General features: G+C 43.6%; 1 protein-coding gene across 2 annotated transcripts in view; it reads right to left on the reverse strand.

The window, feature by feature from the left end:
* Window positions 1-573: 573 nt before the first annotated feature.
* The window catches only part of LOC139385000 (spondin-1-like), a 138,669-nt gene continuing 126,337 nt past the window's right edge, over window positions 574-12,905 (reverse strand). For both annotated transcript variants that reach the window (XM_071129968.1, XM_071129967.1), the window contains exons 10-16: window positions 10,976-11,051; window positions 10,127-10,309; window positions 8,043-8,213; window positions 7,441-7,608; window positions 7,011-7,175; window positions 2,573-2,866; window positions 574-1,805 (exon numbers count right to left, since the gene is read on the reverse strand). In XM_071129968.1, coding sequence (XP_070986069.1) covers window positions 1,642-1,805; window positions 2,573-2,866; window positions 7,011-7,175; window positions 7,441-7,608; window positions 8,043-8,213; window positions 10,127-10,309; window positions 10,976-11,051 — 1,221 coding nt within the window. In that variant the 3' untranslated portion in view covers window positions 574-1,641. The remainder of the gene's footprint in view (window positions 1,806-2,572; window positions 2,867-7,010; window positions 7,176-7,440; window positions 7,609-8,042; window positions 8,214-10,126; window positions 10,310-10,975; window positions 11,052-12,905) is intronic.

Here is a 12,905-nt window from a genome sequence, read left to right on the forward strand (position 1 = left end):
CTGTGTCTAGGTCCAAACGTTGGCACATGTCTCACTGTATGAGACTGATGTTGGATTTCCATACATTTCTGACAGAGTGAAGTGGCCTAATATGTGGACCTTTTACACACACTCAGCACTAATCACAGTGTTGCCCGAAGGCAAAAAATAATAAAACCCTCAAGACTTCAAGGCTCAACACTAAATAGGTATCTTCTGCCACCATCTGGTCAATGTGTGTATGTACTGCATCACCGGGAAGCGCACCCTTTTGCAGACCAGTGTTACAGTGCTGCTTATGCAGCTCCCTGCCTAGACACTCACATGTCTCTGGTTATGGGTTGAGAAAAATGGGTCATGATAATCAAGTATGCTGTTACAGTACTATGTATGACCAAAGTGTATTGAAATAGCACAGGCTTAGATGGCACCTACTGGTGTACTGACTCCACCTGTCAAACCAAAAAGAACTCACTTCTAATCAGCTTATAGTCTCCATCTAGTGGCCAAGAGTATGAAATGCATTGGTTTATGTATTGTGTGCAAACATTTACCTCAATTTAAATGCTATTCAAACAAAAATCAACATCCATATGACAATTTCTAACATTTACTTTTATTGTAAAGGTGATATATTCCAAAATATGAATATGTTAGAGGAGCAGAGGAAAAAGACACATAAAGACACGTAAAAAACACCTACACAAGACTTGGGTAAGACTCTTGGGTGATATTGTTATCAAAAAATCCACAGCAAAAAAAAATAAAAATTATCTTATAATAACAATGCACAAAATCATAGAGATTTCCGTTGCGGTGTGTCTACATGAACAGTAGTACAGCTGAGTAAAAAGTCATACAGGAGATTTCTTGATCCTAGAAACATGTTTTTTTTTCTGAAGGATTATAAAAATGCTGGAATGGCTGGGTAACTGTGCTTTAAGTTCTGGGATAATATACACTGCCAAAGAGGATACTACAGGATATAGCCTAACAGTACTATCGCTTATTAAATCAATTGGTGTTTTCATCATTATCATTATTCAAGAATATTATACCACAACAAGTTTACAGTAATCTTGCAGAAGAATTCTATATGTAACAGAGCTAGTTTATTGTACACACAGAGGGAAATCAGTCAGGTTCATCATAGGCTAGGCGTTATTTGGGGAAGCCTAGCCTAGATCCTCTCTCAAAATGGCTGTTTGTTTTAGGCTCGAGAAGAGACCAAGGGAATTCCTTCCTTCCTTCTTGTAAAATAACCCATGACCATTGACCTGGAAGGATGGGTCATTTCAGAATTTGCCAAACTCTTTCCAACCTCTGACTAGAGGTATATACAGAACCAGTGTACCTTCCCAAATCTAGAATCTTCAACTCCCAATCTAGAATCTTCAGACTCAACCCTGGATTAAACCAAGAGAGATTAAGGTCCTTGCCAGCCCTAAACAGAGTGCATTGGATCATTGAGTGACACTATGCCACCTCACGCTCCGTCCCATAACCAACTTGCCCATAGGCACAGATCTAGGATCAGTTTACAATCCCCAATCCTAACCTGAACTGTCAGAGGGGAAAACAACTGAGCTCACACCAGTGTTTATGGGCAACCTCCACCCACTCCGTACCCATCCCATCCCCGTCCTGCCCACCTTGGTCCATCTAGCAGGGGTACACGTTACACGCTCGGATCTCCTTCCTGTCCTTGCAGCTGGGGAGCTGGGCGCTCTTAAGCCTCTTTTTGGCTGTCATGAGCCGCTCCTGGATCCCCCCGCCACACAGCTTGGTACAGTCCGTCCAGCTGGACCACGGCCTCATCTTACAACCTGATGAGAAGGAGAGAGAGAGTTTATACAATTTCATTGAAAATTGTTCCATGTTAAAGAATAGCAATGATCATATTGAAGATACTGACTATCAAACCTGACTGTGATTTAGTTTTCTATTAGTACATTTACATGCACACTAATGCAATATGAACACATATGCAATATTAAACTGGTTATGGCAGTGTGCAGAATATTCAATAGTCATGTAAACAAATTCCTCTGCTCATCTTAATCGGGGTAATGTCAAAAGAAATAAGTCATTATTAGGACATGTAAACACCTTAATCGGCGTGCCAGCGGTGTATTTGATCTGTGAATGTGATAGCACCAGCCGAGTGCCTCCCTCTTTAGAGCGAGTAAAGTGTGTTCGGAACAACTGAATGTACGTGTCTTAGAAGTAGTTTTCACATACAAACTTTATATGTCCCAACTCAGAATCAAATATGCTTCTCAAATATGCTTCTCACAAATAACATGTTCGCCGTGGTAGAACATCAGGCAGCCTGATTTCAGAAGTGTCCATGTAAACAGAGTTATTAGGGAAATCCTTCTTCTTGCATTGCATGTAAACATTTTAATCAAACTATTATATTAACCTGACTATCCACAATAATCACATTATTGTGTGCATGTATCCACACTCTAGCTTACTATGATATGTGATGACAGTGATGATGATTACATAGTTGATGATGATGCAAATGATAATGACTATAACACTGCTGCTAACAATGGTTATGGTGGTGATAATGAGTCCCACCAACCTGGGTGTTCAGCAGGTGACATGGTCTCCTCCCCCTGTGGACCCCCCTGTTTGCTCCTCCTCTTCTCCCTCGCCTCCTTGCGTCGTTTCTTCTCGTCGCTGTTGACCTGGCCCTGGCCATCATCGCGGTTACACTTCCTGATCTTACACTTCTTCCTCTGTACTGTCTCGGGACACGAGTCCCCTCCGAACTGGGGCTCCAGCTTCACTATGCGTGTCCTTATCATGTGACCTTTACCACAGGATTTGTTACACTCAGACCACTCCGTCCACTCTGACACCATACAGTCTGTCGCTGTACAGAGAGAGAGAGAGAGAGAGAGAGGGAGTAAGAGAGACAGAAGAGAGGGGGGATGGGAGATAATGACGAGGGGGATAGGGTGTAGTAAGAAAGGTGAAGAGTTAATATGGGAAGAAAGCTTGTAGATACACCTCATGACTTTGCATTAGTGTTCCTTATTCTAAACATAACACAATATGAATCCCCTGGAAACAAATTCTCTGACTTATGTCCATAACGGGAACATTCTTAAAGAACTGCAAGGATGATTAGGGCTGGCCAGAATTATACGGCCAGCTTTATCCCCTCACTAAGACTGAGGGAAGACCAGTTAACAAGCTTTTTCACCCTAATACAATGACATGTGTGCCGAAGTTAAAGCTGGTTATTTCTGCCTTTTAATCAATTTCTTCACAATACAGCCCTTAAATTAGCTCCCTCATTTTCTAGGGAACAGGAGAAAGGAGAGGAGAAAGAGAGTATTTTCCTATGGTAATGTGTCTGCCAGTCCCGTACCTGACTAGAATATACAGTTGAAGTCGGAAGTTTACATACACCTTAGCCAAATACATTTAAATTCAGTTATTCACATTCCTGACATTTAATCCAAGTATTAATTCCCTGTCTCAGGTAAGTTAGGATCACCACAATATTTTAAGAGTGTGAAATGTCAGAGTAATAGTTGAGAGAATGATTTGTTTCAGCTTTTATTTCTTTCATCAAATTCCCAGTGGGTCAGAAGTTTATATACACTCAATTAGTATTTGGTAGCATTGCCTTTAAATTGTTTTACTTGGGTCAAATGTTTTGGGTAGCCTTCCACAAGGTTCCCACTATAAGTTGGGTGAATTTTGGCCCATTCCTCCTAACAGAGCTGGTGTAACTGAGTTGGGTTTGTAGGCCTCCTTGCTCGCAAACACATTTTCAGTTCTGCCCACACATTTTCTATAGGATTGAGGTCAGGGTTTTTTGATGGTCACTCAAATACCTTGACTTTGTTGTCCATAGAACATTTTGCAAGTATGCTTGGGATCCTTGTCCATTTGGAAGACCCATTTGCGACCAAGCTTTATCTTCCTGACTGATGTCTAGAGATGCTGCTTCTATATATCCATGTAATTTTCCTATCTCATGATGACATCTATTGTGTGAAGTGCACCAGTCTCTCCTGCAGCAAAGCACCATCCACAACATGATGCTGCCACCCCCATGCTTCATGGATGGGATGATGTTCTTCGGCTTGCAAGCCTCCCCCTTTTTCCTCCAAATATAATGATGGTCATTATAACCAAACAGTTCTATTTTTGTTTCATCAGACCAGAGGACTCCCAAAAGTACGATCGTTGTCCCCATTTGCAGTTGCAAACCGTAGTCTGGCTTTTTTTTATGGCGGTTTTGGAGCAGTGGCTTTTTCCTTCCTGAGTGGACTTTCAGGTTATGTTGATAGAGGACTGGTTTTACTGTGGATATAGATACTTTTGTACCTGTTTCCTCCAGCATCTTCACAAGGTCCTTTGCTGTTGTTCTGGGATTGATTTGCACTTTTCGCACCAAAGAACGTTCATCTCTAGGAGACGTCTCCTTCCTGAGCGGAAGGATGGCTGCGTGGTCCCATGATGTTTATACTTACATACTAGTCTTTGTACAGATGAACGTGATACCTTCAAGCGTTTGGAAATTGCTCCCATGGATGAACCAGACTTGTGGAGGTCTACAATTTTTTTTCTGAGGTCTTGGCTAATTTATTTTGATTTTCCCATGAATGTAGGCCTTGAAATACATCCACAGGTACACCTTCAATTGACTCAAATTATGTCAATTAGCCTATCAGAAGGTTCTAAAGCCATGACATCATTTTCTGGAATTTTCCAAGCTGTTTAAAGGCACTTAGTGTATGTAAACCCACTGGAATTGTGATACAGTGAAATATAAGTGAAATAATCTGTCTGTAAACAACTGTTGGAAAATCTACAGTGCCTTGCGAAAGTATTCGGCCCCCTTGAACTTTGCGACCTTTTGCCACATTTCAGGCTTCAAACATAAAGATATAAAACTGTATTTTTTTGTGAAGAATCAACAACAAGTGGGACACAATCATGAAGTGGAACGACATTTATTGGACATTTCAAACTTTTTTAACAAATCAAAAACTGAAAAATTGGGCGTGCAAAATTATTCAGCCCCTTTACTTTCAGTGCAGCAAACTCTCTCCAGAAGTTCAGTGTTGATCTCTGAATGATCCAATGTTGACCTAAATGACTAATGATGATAAATACAATCCACCTGTGTGTAATTAAGTCTCCGTATAAATGCACCTGCACTGTGATAGTCTCAGAGGTCCGTTAAAAGCGCAGAGAGCATCATGAAGAACAAGGAACACACCAGGCAGGTCCGAGATACTGTTGTGAAGAAGTTTAAAGCCGGATTTGGATACAAAAAGATTTCCCAAGCTTTAAACATCTCAAGGAGCACTGTGCAAGCGATAATATTGAAATGGAAGGAGTATCAGACCACTGCAAATCTACCAAGACCTGGCCGTCCCTCTAAACTTTCAGCTCATACAAGGAGAAGACTGATCAGAGATGCAGCCAAGAGGCCCATGATCACTCTGGATGAACTGCAGAGATCTACAGCTGAGGTGGGAGACTCTGTCCATAGGACAACAATCAGTCGTATATTGCACAAATCTGGCCTTTATGGAAGAGTGGCAAGAAGAAAGCCATTTCTTAAAGATATCCATAAAAAGTGTCGTTTAAAGTTTGCCACAAGCCACCTGGGAGACACACCAAACATGTGGAAGAAGGTGCTCTGGTCAGATGAAACCAAAATTGAACTTTTTGGCAACAATGCAAAACGTTATGTTTGGCGTAAAAGCAACACAGCTCATCACTCTGAACACACCATCCCCACTGTCAAACATGGTGGTGGCAGCATCATGGTTTGGGCCTGCTTTTCTTCAGCAGGGACAGGGAAGATGGTTAAAATTGATGGGAAGATGGATGGAGCCAAATACAGGACCATTCTGGAAGAAAACCTGATGGAGTCTGCAAAAGACCTGAGACTGGGACGGAGATTTGTCTTCCAACAAGACAATGATCCAAAGCATAAAGCAAAATCTACAATGGAATGGTTCAAAAATAAACATATCCAGGTGTTAGAATGGCCAAGTCAAAGTCCAGACCTGAATCCAATCGAGAATCTGTGGAAAGAACTGAAAACTGCTGTTCACAAATGCTCTCCATCCAACCTCACTGAGCTCGAGCTGTTTTGCAAGGAGGAATGGGAAAAATGTTCAGTCTCTCGATGTGCAAAACTGATAGAGACATACCCCAAGCGACTTACAGCTGTAATCGCAGCAAAAGGTGGCGCTACAAAGTATTAACTTAAGGGGGCTGAATAATTTTGCACGCCCAATTTTTCAGTTTTTGATGTGTTAAAAAAGTTTGAAATATCCAATAAATGTCGTTCCACTTTATGATTGTGTCCCACTTGTTGTTGATTCTTCACAAAAAAATACAGTTTTAGATCTTTATGTTTGAAGCCTGAAATGTGGCAAAAGGTCGCAAAGTTCAAGGGGGCCGAATACTTTCGCAAGGCACTGTACTTGTGTCATGCACAAGGTAGATGTCCTAACCGACTTGCCAAAACTATAGTTTGTTAACAAGAAATTTGTGGAGTGGTTGAAAAACAAGTTTTAATGACTCCATCCTAGGTGTATGTAAACTTCCGACTTCAACTGTATATAACCGATTAAGTCAGGCTTAAATGTAAGAGCACATGGGCACTTCTGGTTTCCAATGGAGGAGCAGCTTGAGGAAGCTGTTCCCTCTCATATAAACCAGCTAATTACCCACCAGGTTATTCCCATGATAAACCTATCTGGGAGAGTTTGGGCTGGAGATGAGTCTATGGGCACTCCTAACGCAGATGTCAACCAGATGTGTACACCCTAACAAGCCAAGTGTCTTTTAAGTGTGTATGCATTTGGATATGATAGGGAGAGTATTATAAGCAGATGGATGTTAGGTTGCACAATGAAGATACTAATCAGCATTATCATGAATTACACATGTGCAGTACTGTTTCAGTTGGTGTGTCCACACATGAATAAAGTAGGTTCGCTCCAGTGTGTGTGTGTGTGTGTGGGTGTGTTCCTTACGACACTCTGGCAGCATGCACTTCTCCACCTGCTCCAGGTCCTCTATACACTCTCCCAGCTCCACAGGAGACTTGAGCACGCGCTGCCTCGTCCGCATGCCCTTCCCACACGTAACACTGCAGTCACTCCAGTCAGACCACGGAGACAGCATACAGGGAATGGTGTCTGTGCACACACAGAATCAGTGTCACACACAGTGTCTATCTGATTTCATGCAGTTGGCATTTGTTGTGGTGTGTGTAAGTGTACAGGTGTGTGTACAGATGAGCGTGTGTGTGCATGTGTATGTTTGTTTGTATAAGCCTGCTTATGCTTATCTGTGTGAGTGTGAGTGCGTGCGTGTGAGTATGTGTGTGTGTGTGTGAGTGCGTATGTTTGAGTGCGTATGTTTGAGTGCGTATGTGTGAGTGCGTGTGTGTGTGTTACTCACGACACTCTGGCATCATGCACTTCTCCACCTCCAGCACCTCAGCCCCACAGATGGAGCCGTCCGGGGGAGGCATCTTCACCATGCGTTCCCTTCTCTTCATGCCCAGCCCACAGGTGGCACTGCAGGAGTCCCACTCACCCCACTCTGTCACCAGACAACTGTTGGGGGCTAAAGAGAGGGAGAGGGGTGATCAGACAGTTAAGAGGGGAAAAGGCGGAGAGGGGGAAGGGAAGAGGAGGAGCGAATAAGAAGGGGAGTGGGTGTGTTCAATGGGAGAGACAGAACTTAATCCACATATGTATTACTTTGTCCTGTAATCAGGCATAATTATACATCATCCTAATAGTTTGAACAGTACATTTGAATAATTTAGCAGATGCTCTTCCACTGTGAATTGATGCACACAATGAGCCTCATTTATCTACAGCATAGAAATACATAGATTTGTTTGTATGAAAAGTGCATACACAGATTAATCAAAAGTTTCCTATACCTCGGAAAATGTTTGTTCACCTGATTACAAACTAAAACTTTGGTAAATGCAGCAATGTTTGTGATAATGACTTTGTGAACCATTGATTTCAGGGGTTAAAGCTACTCACTGCATTCCTCGTTCACAATACACTTCTCGTTCTCCTCAGTAGGCAAGGTACACACAGAGCCATCGTCAGGGAACTGCTTGACGTAGCGTTCCCTGGACCGCAGGCCCATCCCACATGACATGCTGCACGGAGACCAGGTGATCCACTCTGACATCGTGCAGGTGGACCCTTCTGAGAGGTCAGGGGCAAAGTGCAGAAGGTCACAGTCAGATATGGCATTTGAGTTGCATTCAAGATTTTAATGTCGTTACAGTGTTAGTAGCCACATCATACTTTATATAATCAACCAGTGTATAATGCATCTACATCATGGGACCTTCTGTTAGTTTCATTTATCATAATAAGACAGTAGGAGTCTATGAGCATCCATGTCAGCTCATGGCCATTACAAGAGCTTGTACCAGTATGCCTGTACCCACAGTGTTACCCAAGAGCTTGTAACAGTACGCCTGTACCCACAGTGTTACCCAAAAGCTTGTACCAGTACGCCTGTACCCACAGTGTTACCCAAGAGCTTGTACCAGTACGCCTGTACCCACAGTGTCACCCAAAAGCTTGTACCAGTACGCCTGTACCCACAGTGTTACCCAAAAGCTTGTACCAGTACGCCTGTACCTATAGGGTTACCCTACAGCTTGTACCAGTATGCATGTACCCACAGTGTTACCCAAAAGCTTGTACCAGTATGCCTGTACCCACAGTGTTACCCAAAAGCTTGTAACAGTACACCTGTACCCACAGTGTTACCCAAAAGCTTGTACCAGTATGCCTGTACCCAAAGTGTTACCGAAGAGCTTGTACCAGTACGCCTGTACCCACAGTGTTACCCAAAAGCTTGTACCAGTACGCCTGTACCCACAGTGTTACCCAAAAGCTTGTACCAGTACGCCTGTACCCACAGTGTTACCCAAAAGCTTGTACCAGTATGCCTGTACCCACAGTGTTACCCAAAAGCTTGTACCAGTACGCCTGTACCCACAGTGTTACCCAAAAGCTTGTACCAGTACGCCTGTACCCACAGTGTTACCCAAAAGCTTGTAACAGTACACCTGTACCCACAGTGTTACCCAAGAGCTTGTACCAGTACGCCTGTACCTACAGTGTTACCCAAGAGCTTTGAAAATGCATGAGCTGTGAACACATTTATGCAACAGACATGTTTCTCCTCATTAAAAACAACCCCCTGCTGTTGTTGCATTATGTTCAGGTGGGAGGGAGGGAGGATATGAGTCGTTCTGGGTGAGACTCACATGGATTTATATCTAAAACCCTCCCTCTCCAGACTGAAAGACTCATTCAATTCTGCTCAATAAAGCAGCTCATCATTAATAAGATGAGCAAATCATTAATGAATCATTATTAATAAGCATATCATGAATAAGAGCCCCGAATAAGAGCCCATGTGTGTGTGTACGGGACCCTTACACCCCCCCCCCCCCACCACACATACACACACACACACACACACACACACACATCCCAAGCCTATTTTATTATTCATTAGTCTTTCACTGCAAGCAGCAAAGACGTGATGCCCCCTGTGTGTATTCTCATAACTTGTTATATGTCTTTTAATAAAGCCTTAGTATCCACTGTGGCCTCCCAGCAGCTTTAGCCCATTACACATTTTATAGGCTTGTCTCAGAAACACAGTGTCCCTCTCACCTCTATGCTGCTACAACTTTATTGGCTGAGCTACAAACGAGCTGGGGGCTTTATCGATGACCCAACACCAATAAAGACCTACAGTAAACCCGATTTTACCTTTCCCTGTCTGACTCTTTACAATAACCTATGAAATGCTAACAAAGATGACGTCCACACTAATAAAGCTCCTAGAGCTCATACAGGGACTTGGTCGGATGTTGAAGTTTGTTTTTAGATGGGTGTTTATACACCAAGACAGCAACAAGAAATACACATTTCCAGATTGTATCCTAGATTGTATTGCACTATATGAGTTCATGTCAATATACATTTGTGTAACGGGGGTGGTAACGGGGGTGGTTAATATATCAGCTTGTAAATCTGAGGTTAAACCCCGCCATGTCTCATGAGCTGCCTAGTACATCCAACATACTGACCCTCGTCGCTGCAGCCGGGCCCCATGCAGGGCTCAAAGTCCTGGGTGTGAGGACAGGGTACACTGAGGTCCAGCTGGGCCTTCAGCATCCTCTGTCTCATCCTTTTGCCCTTGTCACAGGTGGCTGAGCTGCAGGCTGACCAGGGAGACCAGTTGGAGTAGATGCATGTCTCTGGAGTGTCGTCTGGAGGGAGGGAAAATGGGAACAAGAGAGACAGCAAGACAGAGAGAGGGATGGAGGGAGAGAAAGGGTGGCAGAGGAGGGGAGGGTTTAGAGGAAGAGTGAGAGCGAGAGAGAAAGAGATAGAGAGGGAGGAGAAGGACATTAATCAAATGAAGGGCACAAACACAAACGTTCAAAGTCATAACTAGTTATGTGTTTCCTCAGGTGTGTGTTGAGTGCCTAAGCCCCTATTCACTAAGTGATGTGCTATTGAAACACTGATCTGACTCAAATCAAACATCTCTGTTCCTGGGACATGTTAAGGTGTGAAAGTTCAAATCGGAACAATCTCAAATGCAGCATTACTGATTTATTGAAAATGCCACTACTGATCAAATCTGCTTACGATTCCATCTGTGCAGCATTCCAGAGAGAGATAGAGATAGAGATAGAGATAGAGATAGACAACATGGAGGACGATTATACTGGGTTAACTAATTCAACTGTTTCTCAAGCTCTGGTTCTAATCTCACACTCCTGGAGATGGGCAGAGGGAGAATGAGAGAGAGCGAGAGACATGCCTTTCTCCTCTCTCTTGCTTATCGCTCCTCTGTTACAACCTTTGTTGGCAGAGTTGGGGAGATACAGGGACACAGAGGGGAGAGAGAGATAAAGAGAGACACAGACCTTCCTCTTTCTCCTCCTGGGCGATATCAGCCACAATGTCATCCACGTTATCAGGCACGACGTTGCACTGCTCTCCCTGCGGACAGACAAACACAGGCCTGCGTTGTGGAATACATACTACTCTGTTGTGATAAGATCCTCCGTTTGCCTCAGACAAATAAGGGGGTAAACAGGGAGGTCAGCTGATACATCCTCTCACCTTCGCTGGAGCTCACAGATACACGTTGTCGCTATCTAGCTAGCATATTTAGTTATTTAACTTTCTAGCGAACGGGGAGGTGATATGGGGACATGCTGATAATGGCATTCAGCTGTCATAACAACAGAGGTCTGCTTAGGGCAAGTGACAAACGATCAGAGTGATAGGGTGTGTGTGTGTGTGTGGGGGGCTGGTGGGGTTGCTGTGTGTGTGGGGCTGGTGGGGTTGCTGTGTGTGTGGGGCTGGGGGGGGTTGCTGTGTGTGTGGGGCTGGGGGGGATTGCTGTGTGTGTGGGGCTGGGGGGTTGCTGTGTGTGTGGGGCTGGGGGGTTGCTGTGTGTGTGGGGCTGGGGGGTTGCTGTGTGTGTGAGGCTGGGGGGGTTGCTGGGGGGGTTGCTGTGTGTGTGGGGCTGGGGGGGTTGCTGTGTGTGTGAGGCTGGGGCGGTTGCTGTGTGTGTGCGATTCCATATCAAATTAAAGTTTATTTGTCACGTGCGTCGAATACAACAGGTGTAGGTAGACCTTACAGTCAAGTGCTTACTTACAGGCCCTAACCAACAGAGCAATTTTTAAGTAAAAAATAGGTATTAGATTAACAATAGATAAGTAAAGAAATAAAAAAACAACAGTAGAAAAACAGTGAAAAATAACAGTAGCAAGGCTATAACTGTAGCGAGGCTATATACAGGCACCGGTTAGTCGGGCTAATTGAGGTAGTATGTACAGTGCCTTGCGAAAGTATTCGGCCCCCTTGAACTTTGCGACCTTTTGCCACATTTCAGGCTTCAAACATAAAGATATAAAACTGTATTTTTTTGTGAAGAATCAACAACAAGTGGGACACAATCATGAAGTGGAACGACATTTATTGGATATTTCAAACTTTTTTAACAAATCAAAAACTGAAAAATTGGGCGTGCAAAATTATTCAGCCCCCTTAAGTTAATACTTTGTAGCGCCACCTTTTGCTGCGATTACAGCTGCAAGTCGCTTGGGGTATGTCTCTATCAGTTTTGCACATCGAGAGACTGAAATTTTTTCCCATTCCTCCTTGCAAAACAGCTCGAGCTCAGTGAGGTTGGATGGAGAGCATTTGTGAACAGCAGTTTTCAGTTCTTTCCACAGATTCTCGATTGGATTCAGGTCTGGACTTTGACTTGGCCATTCTAACACCTGGATATGTTTATTTTTGAACCATTCCATTGTAGATTTTGCTTTATGTTTTGGATCATTGTCTTGTTGGAAGACAAATCTCCGTCCCAGTCTCAGGTCTTTTGCAGACTCCATCAGGTCTTCTTCCAGAATGGTCCTGTATTTGGCTCCATCCATCTTCCCATCAATTTTAACCATCTTCCCTGTCCCTGCTGAAGAAAAGCAGGCCCAAACCATGATGCTGCCACCACCATGTTTGACAGTGGGGATGGTGTGTTGCTTTTACGCCAAACATAACGTTTTGCATTGTTGCCAAAAAGTTCAATTTTGGTTTCATCTGACCAGAGCACCTTCTTCCACATGTTTGGTGTGTCTCCCAGGTGGCTTGTGGCAAACTTTAAACAACACTTTTTATGGATATCTTTAAGAAATGGCTTTCTTCTTGCCACTCTTCCATAAAGGCCAGATTTGTGCAATATACGACTGATTGTTGTCCTATGGACAGAGTCTCTCACCTCAGCTGTAGATCTCTGCAGTTCATCCAGAGTGATCATGGGCCTCTTGGCTGCATCTCTGATCA

This window comes from Oncorhynchus clarkii, chromosome 26, assembly GCF_045791955.1.
Source record: "Oncorhynchus clarkii lewisi isolate Uvic-CL-2024 chromosome 26, UVic_Ocla_1.0, whole genome shotgun sequence".
Taxonomy (NCBI): Eukaryota; Metazoa; Chordata; class Actinopteri; order Salmoniformes; family Salmonidae; genus Oncorhynchus; species Oncorhynchus clarkii.